The 21049-nt window shown below is 43.6% G+C and overlaps 1 protein-coding gene across 2 annotated transcripts in view; it reads left to right on the forward strand.

The window, feature by feature from the left end:
* Positions 1–21049, forward strand: part of LOC119646889 (kinesin-like protein CG14535) — a 292589-nt gene that overhangs the window by 117564 nt on the left and 153976 nt on the right. For both annotated transcript variants that reach the window (XM_038047525.1, XM_038047526.1), the window contains exon 2: positions 16928–17055. In XM_038047525.1, the coding sequence (XP_037903453.1) occupies positions 16949–17055 (107 nt within the window). In that variant the 5' untranslated portion in view covers positions 16928–16948. The remainder of the gene's footprint in view (positions 1–16927; positions 17056–21049) is intronic.

The following is a 21049-nucleotide window of genomic DNA, read 5'->3' on the forward strand; positions in this document are numbered from 1 at the left end:
AGTTATCTGGAAGGAAATGACGTTTACTAAAATCAAATTCTTTTTGATGCCATGGGTGCCATCTGCTGGATTTTTAAGGACTTAATGAAAATTCTTCAAAAGGATAGTCCAGGAAAAATTTTCAGGATTTTCGCATCAAATTTATTTAATAATGAAAAAAGCTGTTGAGGCATACCCGCTTCAGCTTAAAATACTTTTTGCTCATGCAAACCAGAATAAAATGTGACACCAAGCACCATATGTAGAGTGTAAGGAACTCACTTCATTTTAGGAAAACAATCTGATACCGAATTGACTGGCAAAAATAAATTCCCAAAAGTCGTCTCCACCTCAGTGAACGTAAATATTCCACACGTGTGATGCCTCCAGGAATCAATTAGTGTAAACTAAGACGCCGCACACGCGTTTGATCTTCAATGACGCTATGATTCCGTGTTTAGTGCTTCAGGGAGTTTTCGCATTACCATGCAGTCGAAGGATTGTGCAGGAACTTCTGCAATTTTAAGAGCATATAGTTCTTTGAAGGGTGGGTTTGAAAGGGGTGACACACCTGAGTAATGAAAATGGAATCCTTCCGTTGAAATCAGTTTTGATTTTGGAAAAGGATTAGAGTGTGCTGATGTTGCTTCCTTAAATAATTAGTGCAATGAAAACCAACAAATGTCAGGGAATGTTCGTTTTTAGCCCCCTTTCAAACATGCTGCATATCTCCATGGGAACTTGTGTGATGGACGCTAATCCCTACACAGCTCGAGCCGCTATTATCGCTTAACAAGTTCGAATAATGTCTGAAGTGAATTTCTCTATCAGATTCCGATTAGGAATTGTTCTAGAATATATGGCCCCTGAGCCGTTGTCTCGCATTGGCAGTGAAGTCCTACACTAGCTGGTGGTGTCTAGTTTCAATTCTCTTCTTTCCAGAACATGAAGAACGGTTATATCCCTGAGTCCAATGGACCATTGGTGAAGGCAATTCTGTTCATCATCTGGTGCGCTCAGCTTCCCAGATTCGTTTCTTAATTTAGAATCTAGTCGGGACGTGCTGGCGCACCGGAATCACCAAGCCATGCTGTTTATCGCACGACAACACACATGTAACCCCGGGCATAAATTAACTCTTTATGGGCTTTTTCGATGAACCGTGCACTCAACAAGCCGTCCATCCACCGACGATGGGTTAAAGGGGCTAACAGATGGCAACCGGGGGCTATTCGTTCGCTTGCACATACGATTCAAGTGATCCCGTCCGCTCCACTACCCTTCTGGTACCCATTCATCCACATTAGGTGCACCTATCCACGGTATCCACTATAGGTGAAAATAATGTTCGGAGCCGTTTGCAACATCCTCATGCAATCTTCGATTTTGGTGGCTGATTTATGTGTTACGATAGCGAAGCTGGAGCATGTCGGGATCTGATCTAGATTCAAGATTGGTGTTGCCTTCTTGTCGGGATAGGGGTTGGGACTTGTGCTTCGCTTGATTCCATTGGAATTTTAAGAAAGAATCAGAGGACAATTCTGGCTTCCTTGGGTGCATGTCCTTCAGATGGGTATCATTAAACTTCTATGCAAATATAACAGTTGAAAGGTCCAAAACAGCTCCCTCGTCCCCCAAAAATATCCTCCTAACTTCAGCATAATACGGCTTGCCCAAAAGTTCCAGGGGTATTCCAAGCTCTCACCTGAAGTCAAGTCCAGTTCTTGACTGACGGCAACATTCTCCACGACCAGTACGTGCTCCACATTCGGGGCTATCTGCAACCTATCGCATAGGTGTATTGCGTCAATACGGAGCGATAGAATTTATTCAATTATCGAGTGGTTTTGAAAGTGGGGTTAAATTTAATAACCTATAACATGTTGGCGGTATCATGCATGGATACGCGCTGCATGCTGAAAGACCCAGCAGATAAAATTTATGTTGGTAAACATAAACAACCTTTGATTGCTTCCAAAATGGTCGATCAGTAATCATATTAACCTCTCTCGTGTTCGATAAATAAAATTGAAACCGTTCAATTAATCACACTTCAATCCGGACGGCCGATGATTGGTCGACCGGGTGAATTAGGACGCGATATTTCTTCATTAAGTTAATGAGTTGGAATGCTAATTTTATGCAACTCTATGTTTACATTCCTATTCACTGATGCAATGGAAACTCAGGTGCTCTAAGAGTAAATATTTAGCGGTTTTCTGGAGCAGTCTATGTTTGCCTAAACTATTTAGTTTGGGGAAATACAAGCAGTGAAAAGATACAAACGAATTTCTATTCTTGGAGGGACTCCTGATATAGGGGACTTTTTCTCACCTATCTAAAGTACCCAATCACTCGCCATGATTAGTTGATATCTGTTTGGACTCCTTTGGAAAATGTATCTAATTTGCCACATCGTCTTCTTTTCGAAATGAACTCTTCTCATTTAATATCATCGCCTCAAACCCATCAATCTTCGAGTTAGTATAAATAATATTTATTTATTTGGTGTGACTATTGCTGCTGTTATGCTATGTATTGTACATATGTCGTATTGACAATTAGATGGAGAATGAATGGGTGATTATGATTGATGATTGGTTTTTCATGGGATTGACTTTATTGGGAGGTCAGCAGAGCAGTTAACATAATATAAACATGTATATATATATACCCAACCGGATCGGGGAACGGGGGGATGGGCTGACGGCAACAGCCAGAGGCTTGCATCGCAGCGATGATGTGTTTCAACGGAAAGTAGCTGCAACCATGCGAAAATGTATTGCTGCATCCCCGATTGTCGCAAATACTTCAAGCAGTGACGCATTGGTTATAAACTACAGAGACATAGATCTTAAATGGAAGACGAAACTGAAGTTCACTAGTTACCGGACAGGACTTTTCGAACTACAGCACAGGTGTCAAGGATAACCGCTTTTTGCATCTCCATGCATAGTCCAGCCCTAAGATCGACCGCTTTCAGCGTTTTATATAAATTTTCCAGGACCAATCCCTTCGCTGAAATTACCACTGGGATTACTTCGATCTTTTGTAGTCTGCAAGTGTGCTTCATATCGACCGAGAAAGGGCCATAGTTCCGGATTTTTTCTTGCCGTTTTTCAACAGTGTTCCGGTCCAACGCTATGGCTACATTGATTATGAAGCACGCTCGTTGTTCCTTGAGAAGCAGATCTAAATCGGGTCTATTCTGATTAGAACTGTGGTCGGTGGCAATAGTGTGATCCCACAGTAGTTTGGCCCGGTCATTTTCCAAGATTCTCTGCGGAGTATAAGGATAGTAGGTTATTACTAAGATATAATTCAACGCAAAGTTTTGATGGAGAATCTTGCAGACGGAGTTATGACCACTGGTGTACTCGGTACTGGTCAACTATTTGTTGGAGGCTTCGATGTCAATATCTGGCAATAACAAATTTTTGATATAACCTCCGTGAATGGGCTTCTCTGCAAGAGCTACCCTTATCCGTCTATTGACATCACATTACATCGAAAGTTAATAGAAGGACGGGAATGGCGAAGGTGTTGATTGTCACGTTTTCATTTTTCCCGAACAGCTCCCTTTTCAGGACACGATCTGACACCGTCCAAAATCTCCCAGCAACTTAGATTTAATTATTGCCACAGCAGGTGTTACTGTTTGCAATATGTAGGTGTTTGTCCGAATCCATACCCTCAATTTGGACGTTATTATGGCTGTATCCTTCGTTGTCGGTGTGTTTTTCTCGAACAAGTGTTTCTATGAGACATTTTTCCAAACCCAACTGCATGCCGATATCCGTGGTCAACTGGATGGTGATGTCCAGCAAGGAACGAAGTTGGTCCTCGTGTTTGCCATACAATTTGATATTGTTTTTTTTTATGGGTGGAGGTGGAAATCTTAAAAAGACCAGGTTGAGCCATGTTGCAGCCGTGTGTTGGATTTTCACCCACTAAAACCACCCCGACTTTTCCCCCCATATCCTCGCGGGACCACCGTGAAATATTACTTCGCATGGAGGGCTCTGGCTAACACCAGCCCAACTAAATCACGCGTGCGTCACGCTTCCCGAGCTCGTTCCAGTTCCTTTAGCTTCTCCTGTATCCACCATGTTCTGTAAGGAACTGCGTTAGGTGGTAATTTAATTCTCCATCCTTGCGTTCGACTCATCTCTCAATATATGGGATCAGTGTATGGGTCCAGCGGCCCTTTTCGGAATTATCCCACCATTGCTGCCACCTCCTGTATAGCTCCTTCCTAGTGGCTATTAGGAAACCCCCAGGCAATCATTTCGTCCGGATTCACCCTCCTTTTCCGGTAGAGACAGTGTGCCTCATTCGCCAGAAGATACATGGGAATCATTCCCACGATGACACACACTGCCTCACCTGATACCGTTCTATATGCACTACACACCCTCAGCGCGATTTGCCGTTATGCCGAACTTACTCTTCCCTGGTTCGCTATGGTATCCAGTGCGCACGCCCAGACAAGAGCCGCGTATAGTAGGATGGATTTCATCACTCCTGCGATAAGCAGCCGGCAACTAGATTTGGGCCCTCAAATATCAGGCATCATCCTTGCTCGCGATGAACTAGCCTTTGCTGCATTTTCGCGGGCATATTCCAAGTGTCCCTTGGAGATCAACTTGGTATCGATCATTACCCCCAGGGATCTAATGATCGATTTTCAAACGAACTCGTGATTATCAATGCGGATTTTGACAGTGTTGTTTTTCCTGCGATTGGTAATAAGGACCGTCTCCGTCTTATCTTCCGCCAGGCCCAATTTCATTATTTGGAACCATATTTTGATAGTATGAATGGTTTCACTTGCATATAGTTCTACGTCCTGGTGGTCTTTCGCAACTACTACCACTGCCAGGTCTTCTGCAAAAGCAATCAATGTTGCTGCCTTGGCACGAGAAGGCCAAGCAGTCCGTCATACATTATGTTCCACAGCAGGGACCCCAGTACGGAGCCTTGGGGAACACCTGATATCGCAATATATTCCTTCGGACCAAAGAAGTCTCTCCGAGAGGCAACTTTCGATTATCCGAGCTAAGTAACCAGGGATACCCAGTTTAGCCAGGGTGCCCTTAATCCAACCCAAATGGCGTCAACCGTGGACCGCGTTCTACGAAACCTATACTGCCGCTCCGATAGACCACCCACTATCATGACGAACGGAAGCAGCCTTTTGTATATTACCCTCTCCAACTTCATCCCCATAGTGTCTAACCAAACAGATAGGGTGATATACAGAGGGTACGCAGGTGATTTTTGGAGCTTCGTTAGCAGAACGAACCTCTACCTCTTCCACTGAGCGGGACACACATACATGATTCAAATGTACTTATGAACCATGCGGGCCTGATTGTAACAGCCAACTTCAGGGCTTTGTTCGGAATCCCCTCCAATCCTGGAGCCTTATTGTCTCCAATTCGGCCACAGACCTCCCGTAGTTCCTCTTCGGTCACCCCGGGGATGTGAAGATGTCCTGTTGAACCACTGAACGTGGTCCATTTCTTCTTGTTGTAGGAAAAGGATTGCAATTATTCTGAACAAGAGTCTTATTCGTTACAACCTTGTAAGCAGTGCCTCACGAGTTCGTATTTGCTACAATGAACAACTGCTTGTAGCAATTCCTCTTACTTTCCCGTATAGCCTTCTTAAGACTACTTCGATGATCGCGATATTCTTTCCTCGACTGTTAATGTTTTGGTTTTCCTCTGGTCCTTTGACAAAACCTCCTCGCTTGCAGACACGATGCTCTCAACAGTGTGATTTCTTGGTTCCACTAGTAGTTTGGTTTCCTACTGTGATGGAACTTGCTTCGCGGCATTGTAGAATCGCAGGCCTCTTTTATCCGTTGACATAACTGGCTCACTTTTACCGGCACCGTTCCCTTCGGGCCGTAACCTCCTTCAAAAGCCGCCAGGAATGTTGCTTCCTCGAAAGCTCCACTGGGCCACCCAGCTATTCTGGTTTTTCCGCTTTTGATGCTCAGTCGACTGTCGCCTCCCCCGTTCCTGATGTCGAGAAAAATTACCTGATGGTCATTGTGGGTGTAACGCTCACTCACCCGCCATTTCTCTCGCCAACGAGGTACTGAGGTTTGTTAGATCGATCCTTCATCCTTTTGATGGCACTTCTTCTAGGTCGCTAAGGTTGAATTCTTCCCTTGGCGCAGCACAGATATCCTCTGGTGATGTGATCTCGTCTAGGTCTTTGCACTTGATCACTATTTGTTGCTTCCGAGCTTTCACGTGCGCTTGCTCACCTAGTACCTTCCAGTTTAGTTCCAACAACAGATCCCCCCTTTTGCGTACGCCTGATACGGTCCACACTGCCACCCAGTTCTGTCAATTCCGGATTGGCTTTGACTTTCCGAAAAATGTCGGCGTAGGACATATCTCCTTTCTTGGAAATAATGATTACTTCCGGACGAGTCTTCTTTTTCTTCTTGTGCGGCTTTTTGCTACCCACCTTTGTCCATTCTTCCAGTTTATGAGTTATAGGCTGTTCTCCTTTTTTGAGAATTGCGGCGTCCTAAGTCCGCATCAACTTGATGCCAGACAGGACCAAATGAGGAGTAACTTGTCCCCTGTTTTTGCATGTATGGTGATCCCCCCTTCAATCGAAGCTAGAAGGATGCAACTTACTGCCTTTATAGGCATTTCCAGTTTCCACATTCTTACCTAATTCCGTCTGTGTAGCCGTTTCTGAGAAATGGGCGTGTGATAGGCAGACAAACAAACAGATGGATTCTAAAAGTGAGGAAGGGAGAAAAAAGCAAAAGTGCCAATTCGTGCTGAGAGAATTGCGACCTCCAGGAAGGGCAATTTGTCCTTCATGGTCAAAGCTGACCCCGACCTAACAAATTTAGGCGAAAATGTCAGCAACATTGGACGAACCCAAAAGGATGACCTCATGTTTGAGTTGAAAAAATCCAGCTTAGGAAAAACTAACGGTTTTCCAACCCAAGCTAAGAACTCACTTGTGGAGAATGTCAAATTACGGGCCCAGAAACAAGAGGTCTATATACAGTGTAAGGATCTCGATGAAGTGACATCCAAAGGAGAAATTGGCATTACGTTGAAGCAACAGTTCAAGTTCGAGGAATTTACCTAGGAGTTCGTTGTGAGTTTGCGAAAATTCCATTGCAATACTCAAACAGCCACATTACGATTACCAGTGGATGCAGCGCACAAGTTATTGGTGGTCGGGAAAGTTCGAATCCGATGAGCTGGCAGTCCTCTCAGAGGGCGAATTTCTTTCAAGAGATGGTCCAAGTGTCTCACGTTTGATCAACTCGCGAAGGCATGCACCAGGGGCTTTGTCCGGTCCGATCGATGTAGAAGGTGTGGAGAGAAAGTTTATATTTCCAAAGAGTGCACTAAAGACCCCAAATGCTTATTGTGTGAAGGAAAGAAGGAACAGGATAACCGGCATATTACCGGAACTGCCAAACGCCCGAAATTTAGGAAGGCGCTGGTTTTAATGAGAAAATGAGTCCTATTCAAATCAACGTCAATTATTGCGGGGTTGCTCACTATTCACTCGAGCAAACCACCTACGAACCGGAAGTGGAAATTGCCATCACTAGCGAACCCTACAGGAATCGCTACGATAGTGTATGGGTTACAGATTTGACTGGTGGAACGGAGATATGGGCATGCGGTCGACAAGCCATACGGTGTACTGGGAGTCAGACAACGAAATAGACTTCGAGTACCGCGAAGGGCACATCGAAAATGTTAGCGCCAGGGGTGTTTTATGACGCGTTACGAAGAACCATATCAACAGATAGGGACCAGTCCAATAAGATAGTAGAGAGTTTGAAGAGGGTGTAAAAATCGAGGAAGGGAGACGAAAAGTACGGTGGCAGGTGGGGTAATAAACAAGGAGGACGTTCATCTTGAAGAAGCGGAAGCGGAGCAAAATCACGGAACAATACTCAAGAGTGCTTCTCCCGAGCTAAAAAGCACTATGCAGGGTTGGACTGCGGTGAAATCGGTACAGGAACGCAGTATGAAACTTAGTAGACTTGAGAATTGTTGGCCTACCACCAAATACTGGCTCTAGTTGGCAACGTTCTGGTGTCAGACTCCTGAGGAGTGTTAATGCTGTTCGAATATCCTGATAGATATATCAGGAAAGTTTCATTTCGCATGTAAATGAATGGGGATGCTCTTTGTTTTGCGGTACCAGCTTACTGCTGTCAGCAAAGTTTAGCTTCGGGCACTAAGTGATCGATCTGATGCTTTCACATTAGCTTGGAGTCGAGATGTGCTCTGAAATACGTGACTGGTATCAGCATATAGTAAGTGGATTTGTATTTCCACCACTGGTAAGGTGGGTAGCGTAAAGCTGCCACATCAGAAATTTCTAGTGAACATAACTAGTCCAGTCTTTCTTACGTTCACCGTTACGGAAGCACCTACTAATCTGCAGGATCATTCTCAAGTGTTCACTGTTCGATCTGCAAACTTGCTTGTGATTATTACGGCTAGATCAACAACTAGTACTGGCACCTAGACCTCCCCGTCATCCAGATGCCTTAGGAAGCTGTCTATTTCCATGAACCTTAACAATGAAGAAAAAGTCCCTCCTTGGAGACGGCTCCTATACATCTTAAAGGTTATCCGTCCGAACACAATGTGGATCTACCTCCACTCTAACAAGTCAATTTCATTCTGTCTTGAATGTGCCCAGCGCATACTCCATTTCGGAGATCGTTTCCTTAGTTTTTGCTGTAAGATCATGTAATGCTTTCTCATGGATTCGCCTTTCTGCAACTTCTACGAACCTTGAATCTTATTTTTTTGCTGGAGTGGAGGTGTAATTGAAGCAAACGGTTTGGCGTTTCCTCATCGTTCTATGTGCTTCCCGCTCTGTTAATATAGGTTACCTAGCTGATGGCTACGTTATTTGACAAGCCTCCGCTCCGAATTCGAGGTCTTCTTTTGATCTGTTCGCTATAGCGTCTCGATGATGCTCGTTTAGCTGACCGTATGACCTTCTCTAGACTTTGTCAATCTCCTTTTGCCGATCCAGCATCTACAGTTAAATCATATTCAGAGTTCGGTTGCTGTTTTCCTCTGTTTTGCCAAATCCGTGGCGAGTGGAGTACTTCTTTCGAAAGACTCTCGAAAACAAATTGTTTTCAACAGGGTAGGTTACTCAATTTCGCTTATGATTTGCTTCTCCTCCCTGAGATCCTACTCCGAGCGCTCAATATTGATTCTTATCTCACTAAAACTGTTTTCCGGGAGTACCTTCAGGTCGTTCCACGGCTATTACGAAATCAATGCATCTACCACCAGAACACCATACTAAGGCATGTCACCGTGATGTAGGTGATTTCTCGCTTGACAGTCCTCTTAGAGTCAAAGTCCGCTAACATTTTTTTTATGTCATTTCATCGTCATCCTCTCATCCGAAACTTCCAACCTGGAGGACTAGCCTTTTCCTCATTCGGTGTAGACTTACCCAGCGGTCATCATGTAGAGGTGAGGATAAGGTTTACTAACAGAGCTATTGATGATATTTTAAGGTCTATTTCACAGTATTTAACGTGGTACCATTTTTAAGTCAAATTAACGCTCTTACAAATGAAATCAACGCTTCAACAAATGAAATTAACGTTTGACCAAGTGAAATTAACGCTTTAGCAAATGAAAGGGGGGGGGGGGGGGAATCACTTATTCATAAGCCGAAATCGACTTCAACGGTTCCCATGTTTCTAACTACTGAGTCCTCTTACACCGCCAATTCGTGTTGTAAAACAAACCAAATAGTCACATTGTTTCCAAGTCTTTTCAGGCAATATTTCTATGAAAGAGGCCGCACAAATGAATTATTACCCAAAGTAGAAAAAAACCTGATTATACATTTTTCGGATATATAACATACGCACATACATCAATTATCATCTATTTATTGCATTATGATAATTCGCCGGCCAATGGATTTATCCAGGCCAGGCTAAACGATATTCATGAGGCGTTTATAACAAATACCGTGGCTAATGGATCAGAAAGAAAAACAATTTCATCTCGTAACTCATAATTATCAAATATTTCCAATTAGATTTCAAAATTATTGCAATTAATACGACAATAAATATGAGAATAGGCCGCTGGAAAGCGCCGTATTTCAACATCGGCCATTCACTGGTCCGTTCAATTAATTGTATAGTGGGTCTACGAGAAATTAATAGGGCTAATCAAATTTTCCACTTAAGACCCCCAACTGGATAGTTCTCGTAGCCAGTGGCCGACGACGATGGCGGGTATGCATGTGGAGAATATGCAGATTAGGAACCGTCAAGTGCATAATCCATCGAATTACGGGAGCTCAGCACTTGCTAATGGTTAATTCGGTGGAAATTATCATTAGATTTGTGGGAAGTGGACCTCGGTTAGGTGGTTGTGTATATTATATGCGAATAGTCATGGGTTTTGGTTAGCCTTGTTCACGGGCCAGGAAATATAGTTGAAATTGAAAAGACTATAGACTACGAGCAAATGCATTCAATAAATTATAGGTTAGTAATATGCATCAGTAAGCTGTACTCTGTAGACACTATATATACCTAAGTTGAATACAAACGGATTTGTCTTCTTGAAATTCCTAACAATGAGTCCTTTAATTAATGGAATTCTAGCTGAAAAACTCTGGGACTTCAATCGAAGAGATTCCTGTTGAGAGAACCATTGTAGCTTGGTCGTCGCGAGGAATTCTTTTGAACTTGGTAGGGAAATTTCTAGACATCTTTTCTGCAATTTTCTTCCTTCAATGGAAACCAGGTTTTTAAGGAAAATAAATTTTCATTCAGCCAGAATTGAAGCTGACTTTTCTACGGTGCATTGAATTTTTAAATCATCAGAAAATGCTTTTCGAATTTTGCGTGATAATACTCTGCATTTTCTTTCACATTTGTTATTAGAGAGTTCTAAGCAAATTCAAAAAGATTTTTTTTTGTTTCCTTCGCTACCAAATATTTCTTTGCGGCTTACTTTTATATCATTTATGCATCTTTTATAGGTAAAAGTAAGCCTGCACAAGAAACCCCCGAGCGGTTTTCTTAAAGACTGGATCTACTACCTGTTCTTAAGGTGATTTGCCAGCGTGGTAGCCCTTTTTGGCATTGACATTTCATTTCTGTGGAATGCTCTTCTTCGCATGCATTTTTCTCCTAATTGCATGCCATCAGATGCATTTTGCTTAACGGCTCGATGCAGGCAATAGAGAAATTTTTGGAGATGACAGTGAGAAATTAGCTAACCAGGCAAAGCAGTATTTCGGGGATTTCAAGGCCGTTAGGGAGAAGAAAGAGTCAGAATTTAAAGGGTTTTCGGGGCCATTCTCACAATTATATTAGCTCTATACGATTCTAGTGTTTACTTTTAGAATTTTTGCTATAGTTCTAAATATAGGTGCAAGTCTGATTCAGAATTTTCCAAACAAAATCCGGAATTTTCCAAATAATTTCAGATTTTTTTAAACTAATTTCAGACTTTTTCTAGTCAATTTCAGAATTTTTCATTTCAAATTCAAATTTTTTTTTAAATATTTCACTAGAAAGTTTCATACCAACTTTTTACCATTGAGTACGGACAGCATTTATCCAGCAAATAAAATTTGAACTGTCCATCAATTTTTAAAAATCGTTTGTTTTCATGGTCTGGCATCTCCTCAATCTTTGCTGTTTTGACTTCTAAATATAAAGTTGTGTACTGTGTGTATGGCTGCTGTTAATTCCGTCGTTTCGTATAGAACCTGGTTAAAGTCCACTGACAATCGGGAGGAGTTCCTAATTATTAAGAAGTTTAAATTGTGGGGTTGTTAATTATTTTCGACGTCTAGGTGCCGCGACGACCAGGAGCATTGCCCCGCATGGTGCAGCTGTTTCCCCACAATCTGTGGCGACCACTTCAGCAGGTTCGCGTAGGCAGCGGATGAAGTGGACTGAAGAAATGAACCTCTTCATCATCCGCCCCTACTACGAAATAACGGCAGGGGCGGGTATAACATCTTACCGTCCTTTTTTGCACCAGAGATTTGTCGAGCGTTTCTCACAATTCACGCACGTGATTGTGTAGCGAGTCGCAGACCAGTACCGTTCTATAACTCGCAGCCGCACAATCCCGGTCATCATCAGGGAGCGTGTTCGACTTGAGGTCATCGGGGAAACTGTTGACCGAGAGTCGATCGGGGTATAGGCGGCGGCATCAACAACACCACGCCGCACTGCAGGCAACAGTTTCAGTACTCGTCGAAGCACTCTTTTTCAACGTCCAGCTGAGGTTTCCGCTGAGGTTCAGGACGAATTCCAAAAAGCGTGTATAGAACTCTTGGAAATGGATCCTTTGCATAGACCAGGTATTCCCAGGCTCTATGCATCTCCAGCAACTCCGTGAATTCTGCATTGTGGTGCAGTTACAGGTATCAGATTACACGGTCAGAAAATTCACTTTCGTGTTATTGGCTTGAGTGATCGAAGAGATCCACCACTGACTGAATCTCTGACTCAACTCAGCACTGGCAATGCCAGCAGACGGGTGAAAAATAAAGTGCAGAGGGTTTACAGAAACTATGCCATCCCCAGTGAGACACCCATAGTTGAAATTCTGGACACACTGAAGCAGAAACTTTCTGTCGTATGCAGTCGTTTACGACGGTATGGCGAAAGTCACTCCAAACGTGTCCAGAATGCAACATACGTAAGAAACTAGCGGGGCTTTTTCAGATCTCTCAACGAATCCCAATAGAGCGTCCAGACAGTGCAGTTTTCGGTAACGGAAGTGAAAGAATACTGGGGTGGCCTTTGGGGGTTACCCGCCCAGCATGCTGAGCATGCTGAAAGAATCACCGCCGAAGGCACCTGCTGTGCCAATTCGCCTGGCGTTAACTTTGCGGACGTTACCAGAGAGGTAGTTTGACGAGCTATAAACAGCAGAATTTTTGGTATAAGAAATTTACCAGAGTAGACAGTCGATTCTACTAATAACAACTAAACAACACTAATAAAGTTTTTGGCGACAGCAATGGAAGGGTGGCATACCACATTATTAGTGCGTACATCTGAGGGTACCTCAGAGCCCATCTGTATACGGAGGGGCATCTTCCAGGGGGATTTGTTGCGTCCCCTTTGGTTTTGTATGGCACTGAACCCCCTTTGCAATAAAGTATGGCCTACGTGCTAAGTGCGAACTAACACACTTGATGTACTTAGATGGCATCAAGCACACTGCTAGCACTGACGACCACCTTAAAAGTCTTTTGCGAATAGTAGACATGTTCAGCCGTGATATTCGGATGGAGTTTGCATTGATTGGTTACCTCCACATCAAAGCTATGACCGAGACAGACTTCTACAAGTACCTAGGAATTCTGCAAGAAATCCATGTTCGAGTTGGTGATCTGAAAGATGCTCTTCTGTCTGAGTTCCTCCTACGTGTAAAGCTGGTGCTGAAATCGCATCTCTCGGGGGTAGAATAAAATAAGCGCGTTGAATGTATTCGCCATCCCATCACTGGCTTATGCAGTCGGAATGTTGCCGTGGACGAAGACCGATCTGGAAAAGGCCCAATGGCGGATACGAACAACTATGCCCAAATTCCGAATGCATTATCCAAACTCTACGTGGAGCGGATGAAACTGCCTCGTGACATCGGAGGTAGGGGCGTGGTTGACGTGGCGGCACAACATCATCGGCAAGTCGACTCGCTGCGCGCTTAGTTTTACAGCAAAGAGCAGGCGAGTCCCGTGCATGCGGCTGTCTGTAAAGCAGACTGTGGGGTGACTCCACTTAACTTGAAGGATCGATGAATGGAAGTCGAAGGGAATGCACGGTAGACACGTGAATTGTCCTTGACAGCCATTTGTCGATTTGCATTTGTGTGCTGGGGAGTTCTTTTCCGAGACCCACCCGAGCTTATAAAAAGCTTATCATGAAGGAACGGGTGGAGAACAATCAGTGCAGAATGTGTGTTTCGGCGTTAGAGACGTTGGATCATCTCATTTTTGGCTGCACTGTTATGGCACCGGTGCAATACATCATCAGGCATAATGCTGTATGTAAGGTTATCCATCAAAACCTTGCATACAAGCATGAGTTGATCACGGGAACATGTCCGGTTTACCGATGTGAGCCACAAGCAGTACTTGATAGTTCTGCTTGCAGCATGTATTGGGACCAAGTTCTGACTGATCGCTGTACTGCACATAACAAGCTTGATGTACTGTTAGTTGACAAGACGGGTTGCTTCGCGTATATAATAACAGCAATATCGAACGGAACGGGTCCGGATAGCTCAGTGGTTAGAGCACTAGGCTGTCATACGGAAGGTCGCGGTTCAAATCTCACTGGTGGCAGTGGAATTTGCATCGTGATTTGACGTCGGATACCAGTCGACTCAACTGTGAATGAGTACCTGAGTCAAATCAGGGTAACAATCTCGGGCGAGCGCAATGCTGACCACATTGCCTCCTACAGTGCTCTGTAGTGTACCGTTACGGTCTTGAATGAAGTGCTCTAACACACTTCAAGGCCCTGATCCAATATGGATTATTGCGCCAACGATTATTATTATTAACATCGAACGGAAATACGTGGAGAAGAACGTGGTCTCCCTTGATGTCCTGGGACTTTCGCACAGCCTGGTTCAAACCATGCAGAAATACACTATTCTGCATACGTGCTCGGTGTTGCAGAGAGTTCTCAACGGATTCTCCCATTGACCTACCACAATCCACTACAAACAGCTCCCCTTTAGTTTTTAAGTAGGTAGGATCGTCCGAGCACTTAGCACTTAGTGTTAGTATTAGGTAAAAGCTGGTATCTGCCGAGATTGTGACAACTCGGAAAAAATAATCGTTGGTCCAACAATCCATATTGGATCAGGGCCTTGAAGTGTGTTAGAGCACTTCATTCTAGACCGAAACGGAACACTACAGTATACTGTATGAAGCAATGTGGTCAGCATTTTGCTCGCCCGAGATTATTAATCTAATTTGCCTCAGGTACTCACTCACAGCTGAGTCGACTGGTATACGACATCCAATCACGATAACAAATCCCTCTGGTACCAGTGTGATTTGAAACGCGACATTCCGCTACTATAGCCCAGCGCTCTAACCACTTGAGCCATCCGGACACTTTCAAACTCTTGCCCGGATTAAGGTGGAAAGCCGGAAGCCACCTGTCACTGCTAAAGGATGAAGATGAGATTCTATAAGAGAGACCTGCACAGCCAGTAATTTATACGGTTTTCTAAGTAGATGAATAAAAAATAATTTAATTTATTTTCATTTCAAATATATGTCATAAAATGTGAGCTTGAAGACAAATTAAATCTATGTTAGTTTAGCTTAATGGCGAAGAGTGGTTGTTGCTGCTTTGGACAGCTTCATCATCACATCCATCACCCAGTGAGCGCTCAGTTGTTCATCCACATCCGCAAAGAATGTTCCTCACAAACATCTTGATTTAAAAAAAAACCCTCTCTGCTGAATTTAGTTCCAGGGAGTTTGGAGGGAGATATTTGATGTTAAATCCGAGTTTATCTATTTTTTCCGTAACTGCTGATGCTCTAGCTGCATTGTCCATTATAAGCATAGCGGCGTTAATGTTTCTAATTTTTTCATGCAATTCCGTCCACGTTGCCACTTCCTACAGTGATGATTTTAGAATGGACTACTTTTTGGTTATTCATGGCCACTTCTTTGTCAAATTGTTGCTACGGTTGCCGCGTCGAGAATGTCGTTGCGCTCTACGAAGATGAAGATTACCACCCGATCCGCCGATCTCGTGTTCTGTTGTGGCTCAGTTGGTAAAACTCCTGGCATAATTCTTCCTTTTGCAATGACTTTCAACAGAATTCATGCTGTCAACCTCGATAGTTGCTCTTTTTTTGGGTTATTCCCAACTGCTTCAGACCATTCTGAACGGTCGATTTGCTTGAATGCACGCCATACTTCGATGAGAAAGCCTCCTTCAATTGTTCCAGTGTCCTTCCAGTTTTTTTTTTCACCTAGGCTCTCCATAAAACCAAGAACCTCTGCGTTGAGCTTCTTCCAACATTGATCACCCCCCCCCCCCTTTTACTCTCATCCAGGATCCGAGCAGCCTTTTCAAAAATGCAAGGCAAGGCAAACCCACTGAACACTCAAACCCTAGTGGTCCATTGTACTCGATTCCCTCGTCTAACGAAATATCTCGGATCCGTTTATATATCCCAGGAATTACGTTAGCGGATGTGATGCTACCAGCTGCAGTTGTAGCACATCAGCACCAAATGTCTGATGCGTCCTTAGGCGGGGCGCTGTTATAGAAAATGTTTCGTGTATTCCGATTCCTCATTACAGGATGGACACGTATCATCTTGGAGAGTTCCTATTTTCAGTATATGCCCAGTTAGTGAATTATGGTCTGTCAGAATGCCCACAATACTTCTGCAAGTCTTCCTGTTTTTCGACAGAATAAACTTGGCAGTATCTTTGTTTGGTTCTGACATGTTTTTTGGTATGTTTAGCAGTATTAACGCTCAGCCACCTGTCATTATGGGAAGCTCATCCCCAGTTTTTGATAACAGCATTAGCCAATGCTGAAATGGCGATGCCAACACCGTATTGAGTGTGTGGGCTAAACGAAAAGGCGTTTTACTTATCATATCATTATGATCTACGTTATATAATTCTTAATCTTTGTTTTATTTTATAAGTTTCAAATTTTTACTGCCTTTCCTCCTTCATTATAATCAAATTCCACGGATACTTCTTAGGCAGGGACGTGATTAATTGGTGAAAGAAGATTTGTACTGACTTGCATCATATCCTTCTGATATTGCTTGATATTATGTTTCTAGGAATAGAATTGCAGTGCTTAATATGAATGAACGAATGTGTATCCTAACCAGATTTATCTTTTATCTAATTTCAGGCTTACAGTTTGAGTGTCGCTATGGATAAGAGGTCCATGTCTAGGCTGAATCGTAGACGCCCACCGAACTTAAATCTGAAGACACAATCCACACGATACACTGAACCACAAGACCCAGATGGAAACAGGTAAGCTCCGATAGTATAGATACATAGATGGATAATTTTATCTGGATTTCAGTCAAGGTTCGAACCTTTTATCTTAGCTTTCGAGGTATAATTATAAACTTGCCCTCCACATACCGGAAGCAGGGGTATGGATTGAACAAACGCCAAAAATAATCATGTGTGGTTATGGACGTTTGATTAAGTTTAAGTATTTTACGTAAGATTTAATGGACAACGTGAAGATATTATAGGTGTGAAAATGAGTGTACATGCAAAAGGTGGGTGTAAAATTTTTTTTCAGCGAATATAGTCATGTTTGGTATCAAATGAAAGGTTTCGATTAGTACTTTTCAAGGCCGGTCTAAGTTTTGCGATTTGGTAGAACAGAGGGGTGTGGGAGGGGTGGAAAATGATGATTTCTTTAACGGACCCATTCTCAGAAACTACCCAACTGAAAAATCTGAAAAAATCATGAAGCTTGTTTGCTTAAAACCTTGGCCCATTTTTCTGGCAGCACACGGAGTCGGCGTCGAAAGAACGCCTCATCTTGGCTGGCGATCTAGTGGGATTTTCATGGTGGTTGTGGTTATGCTCAAGCGAGAAGAGACCTTCGGGCCTCGACGTGGTGTTGCGTATCAACACGGGTGCCGTACTCCATAGTTCGGTACAGATTTAGGTAATTCTTGCATCCACCAGTATCAATGCTAAGCCATGCACTTGGTATAGACTGGTACCGCTGTTGCTTGTCTCAGCGGGGCTCTGATTGTGGTTACAAAATCAATCCGTGTCTGAAGAGGACCGTAGGATTAAGTCTCACGACAGGTGCCTACGTAAAACACCATGGGCTTCACTGTCCCACTAGATACACAGGAATGTCTTCTTAATGTGGACATTCCTCTTTGACTGCCATGTTGAAACCCATGTTTTTTGTGCTTTGGATTGTCATGGTAGGTCCCTTTTCCGCCATCCGTTACAATTCGATACAGAAATTGCTTTCTTCCATGCCTTTCAAGAAGCAATTCGCAGACTTCCAGATATCTTTCAATGGCTCTTTCAGACAATTCAATTTGGATATTATAGGGTATTTCAGAAAAAAATCTGGGATAATCTGAAAAAAACTATTGTGTTACGTAACGGGAACTCCACCACCACTATTCACGAGCGGAAGGTTCCTGCAGCATTGCGGAGCTTCTTTGATTTACGCATTCAAGGAGGTACACGTGTTTACCGTGCATTACCTTCGACTTCCATTCATCGATCCCCTCTTGGTCCGACTTCAACCCACTCAGAGGATTGAGAGATCGATCCTTCAAGTTAAGTGGAATCAGTCCACAGTCCGACTTACAGACAGCTGGATTAAAGGGCTCGCCTGCTATTTGCTGTAAAAGTAAGCGCGTAGCGAGTTGACTTGGCGGTTATGTTGTGCTGCCACGTCCACCACGTCCCTGCCTCCGATGTCACAAGGCAGGTTAATCTGCTCCACGGCAAAGTTTGAATGATGTATTTGGAATTTGGACATAATTGGACGTTTTCCAGAACAGTCTTCGCCCACGGCAATATTCCGAATGCATATGCCAGTGAAGGGATAACAAATATGTTCAGTGAGCTTATTTTATTCTTCCCCGAGAGATGCGATTTCAGCACCAGCTTCGCACATCTCAGAAATTCGGACAGCAGAACTTCCTTCAGATTACCAACTCGAGCATGGGTTCCTTGCAGAATTCCTAGGTACTTGTAGATGTCTGTCTCGGTCATAGCTTGAATGTTTGGCATAAGGCTCGTGATTAACTTTGTAAATGGCTTGGATTCGACACTTGTCTAATCCAAATTCTAGCCGAATATCACGGCTGAATATGTCTACTATTCGCCACAGACTTCTGAGGTGATCATCAGTGCCAGCATACAGCTTAATGTCATTTAAGTATATCAAATGTGTCAGCTCATATTTAGCACGTATGCCATGTTTGATTGCAAAACCATGCCCTCTAGCATCATTCAATAGTCAGGAAAGGGTGTCATGCAAAACCAAAGGGAACTCAACGAATCCTCCTGAAAGATGCCTCTCCGTGTACGGATGGATTGTGAGGTATTGGCACCCTCAGATTAACGCACTGATAAGTGGAAGGGAGGCATTCCATGACTGTCGCCAAAAACTTTATTAATTTCGGATCAATGCGATACAGACGGAGGTCATCGATTAGCCGGTACGCCGTCGAAAGCCTTGGCGAAAAATTCATGCCAGGCGTATTGGAATGGTGGGTGCCTTTGTCGGTGAAGCACTCATCATGCCCACCATGCAGGGCAGGTAACCTCCAAAGCCCACCCCAATATTCTGTATGGTCTGGACACTCTGTTGGGATTCGTTGAGTGATCTAAAAAAACTCCGCTGGTTCCTCACGTATTTTGCATTTTGGACACGTCTGGAGTGATTTTCGCCATACCGTCGTAACCGACTGCATATGACAGAAAGTTTCTGCTGAACCACAATACACAAGTGACTGTAGTTGCAACACTGACATATCAGCACACAGTCGAGGTTCAATCTTATCATTGATTTGAGATAAAATTCTCGGAGTTTTTGGTAAGAGCATGGGAATACCTAGTTTATGCTTGGAATTCGTTCCGAAACTCAGCGGAAATCTCAGCTGGACGGTGAAGAAGAGTGCTTAAGCGAGTATTGAAACCGTTGCCTGCAGTGCGGCGTAGTGTTGCTGACGCTACCGCCTCTGCCCTCATCGACTCTCAGTCACCAGTTTCCACGATGACTTCAAGTCGAACACGCTCCCTGATTATGGCCGGGATTGTTAAACTTAAGATGAAGACTTTTTTTTTAAAGGTATTCTCTAATTTGAAACCTTCATGCTCATTGCCTTTGGGGAAAGTCTTTATCATCGGGAATAAGGCCTGAGCGCCTCGAGCAATGGTTCCCCCAGGATCCTACCTTTTTCTTTCATTTGTAAAATTTTGAGCGGAACAAAACCTTATTAGAATCGATTTGATGTCTGCTGGTCTTTTTTTTTTAGGGCCAAACTCTGGTCTGAACACGCTGGAGTGTGGGATATTTATCACCATCCCAATTCCCCCCTACCGAGTGGAATCACCATTAGGTGATGACGGGCGGAGTTAGCTTACTTTAGCTGGGTCACCTTCCATCTATCTGCGGGGTTCGTAACCGCGCCCTCTTAACTTCTTCTATTTTTCGTAGCTTATCCTGGATTGTTGTTGCTACCATTCTCCGGGCAAAATATTTTGCTGATAGCACTTTAACTTGGGTTTCCTCTAGGTTTCTCCTTTCTTCCAACAACCTGGGACAATGGAAGAATACGTGCGCTGAATCCTCTGGGACTCCGTCGCAGTTTGGACAATCAGGTGAGGTGTTCAATTTAAGCATGTACAACTATTGATAATATTGTGCAAGGTCGGTGGGAAATTGGGTGAGGGTGACTCCCCGATGGAAGGGATCAACCTGTATGCCAAACGATCTTTTTCTGACTGATCCCATTGCTGGTGCTATCTGCCTATGCATCTCTCTCTTTAGGTATTTTCCACCTGTGTTAAAGGAAAGATGGACCTTATGTCACACATATTCATCATTTCGTCTGCCAGGATGTCAATCTGCATCATCTGAGACGGTCTTGAAGGCAGAACTCACCCTTAAGGCTGTTCTTCTGTAGATCGCATTTATGTGCATTACCGAAAATATGCAGCATTTTTCCCCAGACTAGGATTACATACATCAAGATAGAATTCAACACCTTGGCTATGAGAAGTTTGCAAGTATGTTGCAGTCCTTCTACTTTCGACATAATCGTCGCCAGAGCCATATTTGTGGTGGATGCTTTTTCGCAAGTATGCTCTATGTGCTGCTTAAAATATAGTTTTCCGTCTATCATCACTCCCAAGTATTTAATGGCCGACACAGAAGTGATGATATGATTCCCAGTTCTCATACAGGATTATTTGTTTTGCGGCGGTTAGTGATGAGGACCCCTTCCGACTTTTCCTCTTCGAGAAC

This window comes from Hermetia illucens, chromosome 1, assembly GCF_905115235.1.
Source record: "Hermetia illucens chromosome 1, iHerIll2.2.curated.20191125, whole genome shotgun sequence".
NCBI lineage: Eukaryota > Metazoa > Arthropoda > Insecta > Diptera > Stratiomyidae > Hermetia > Hermetia illucens.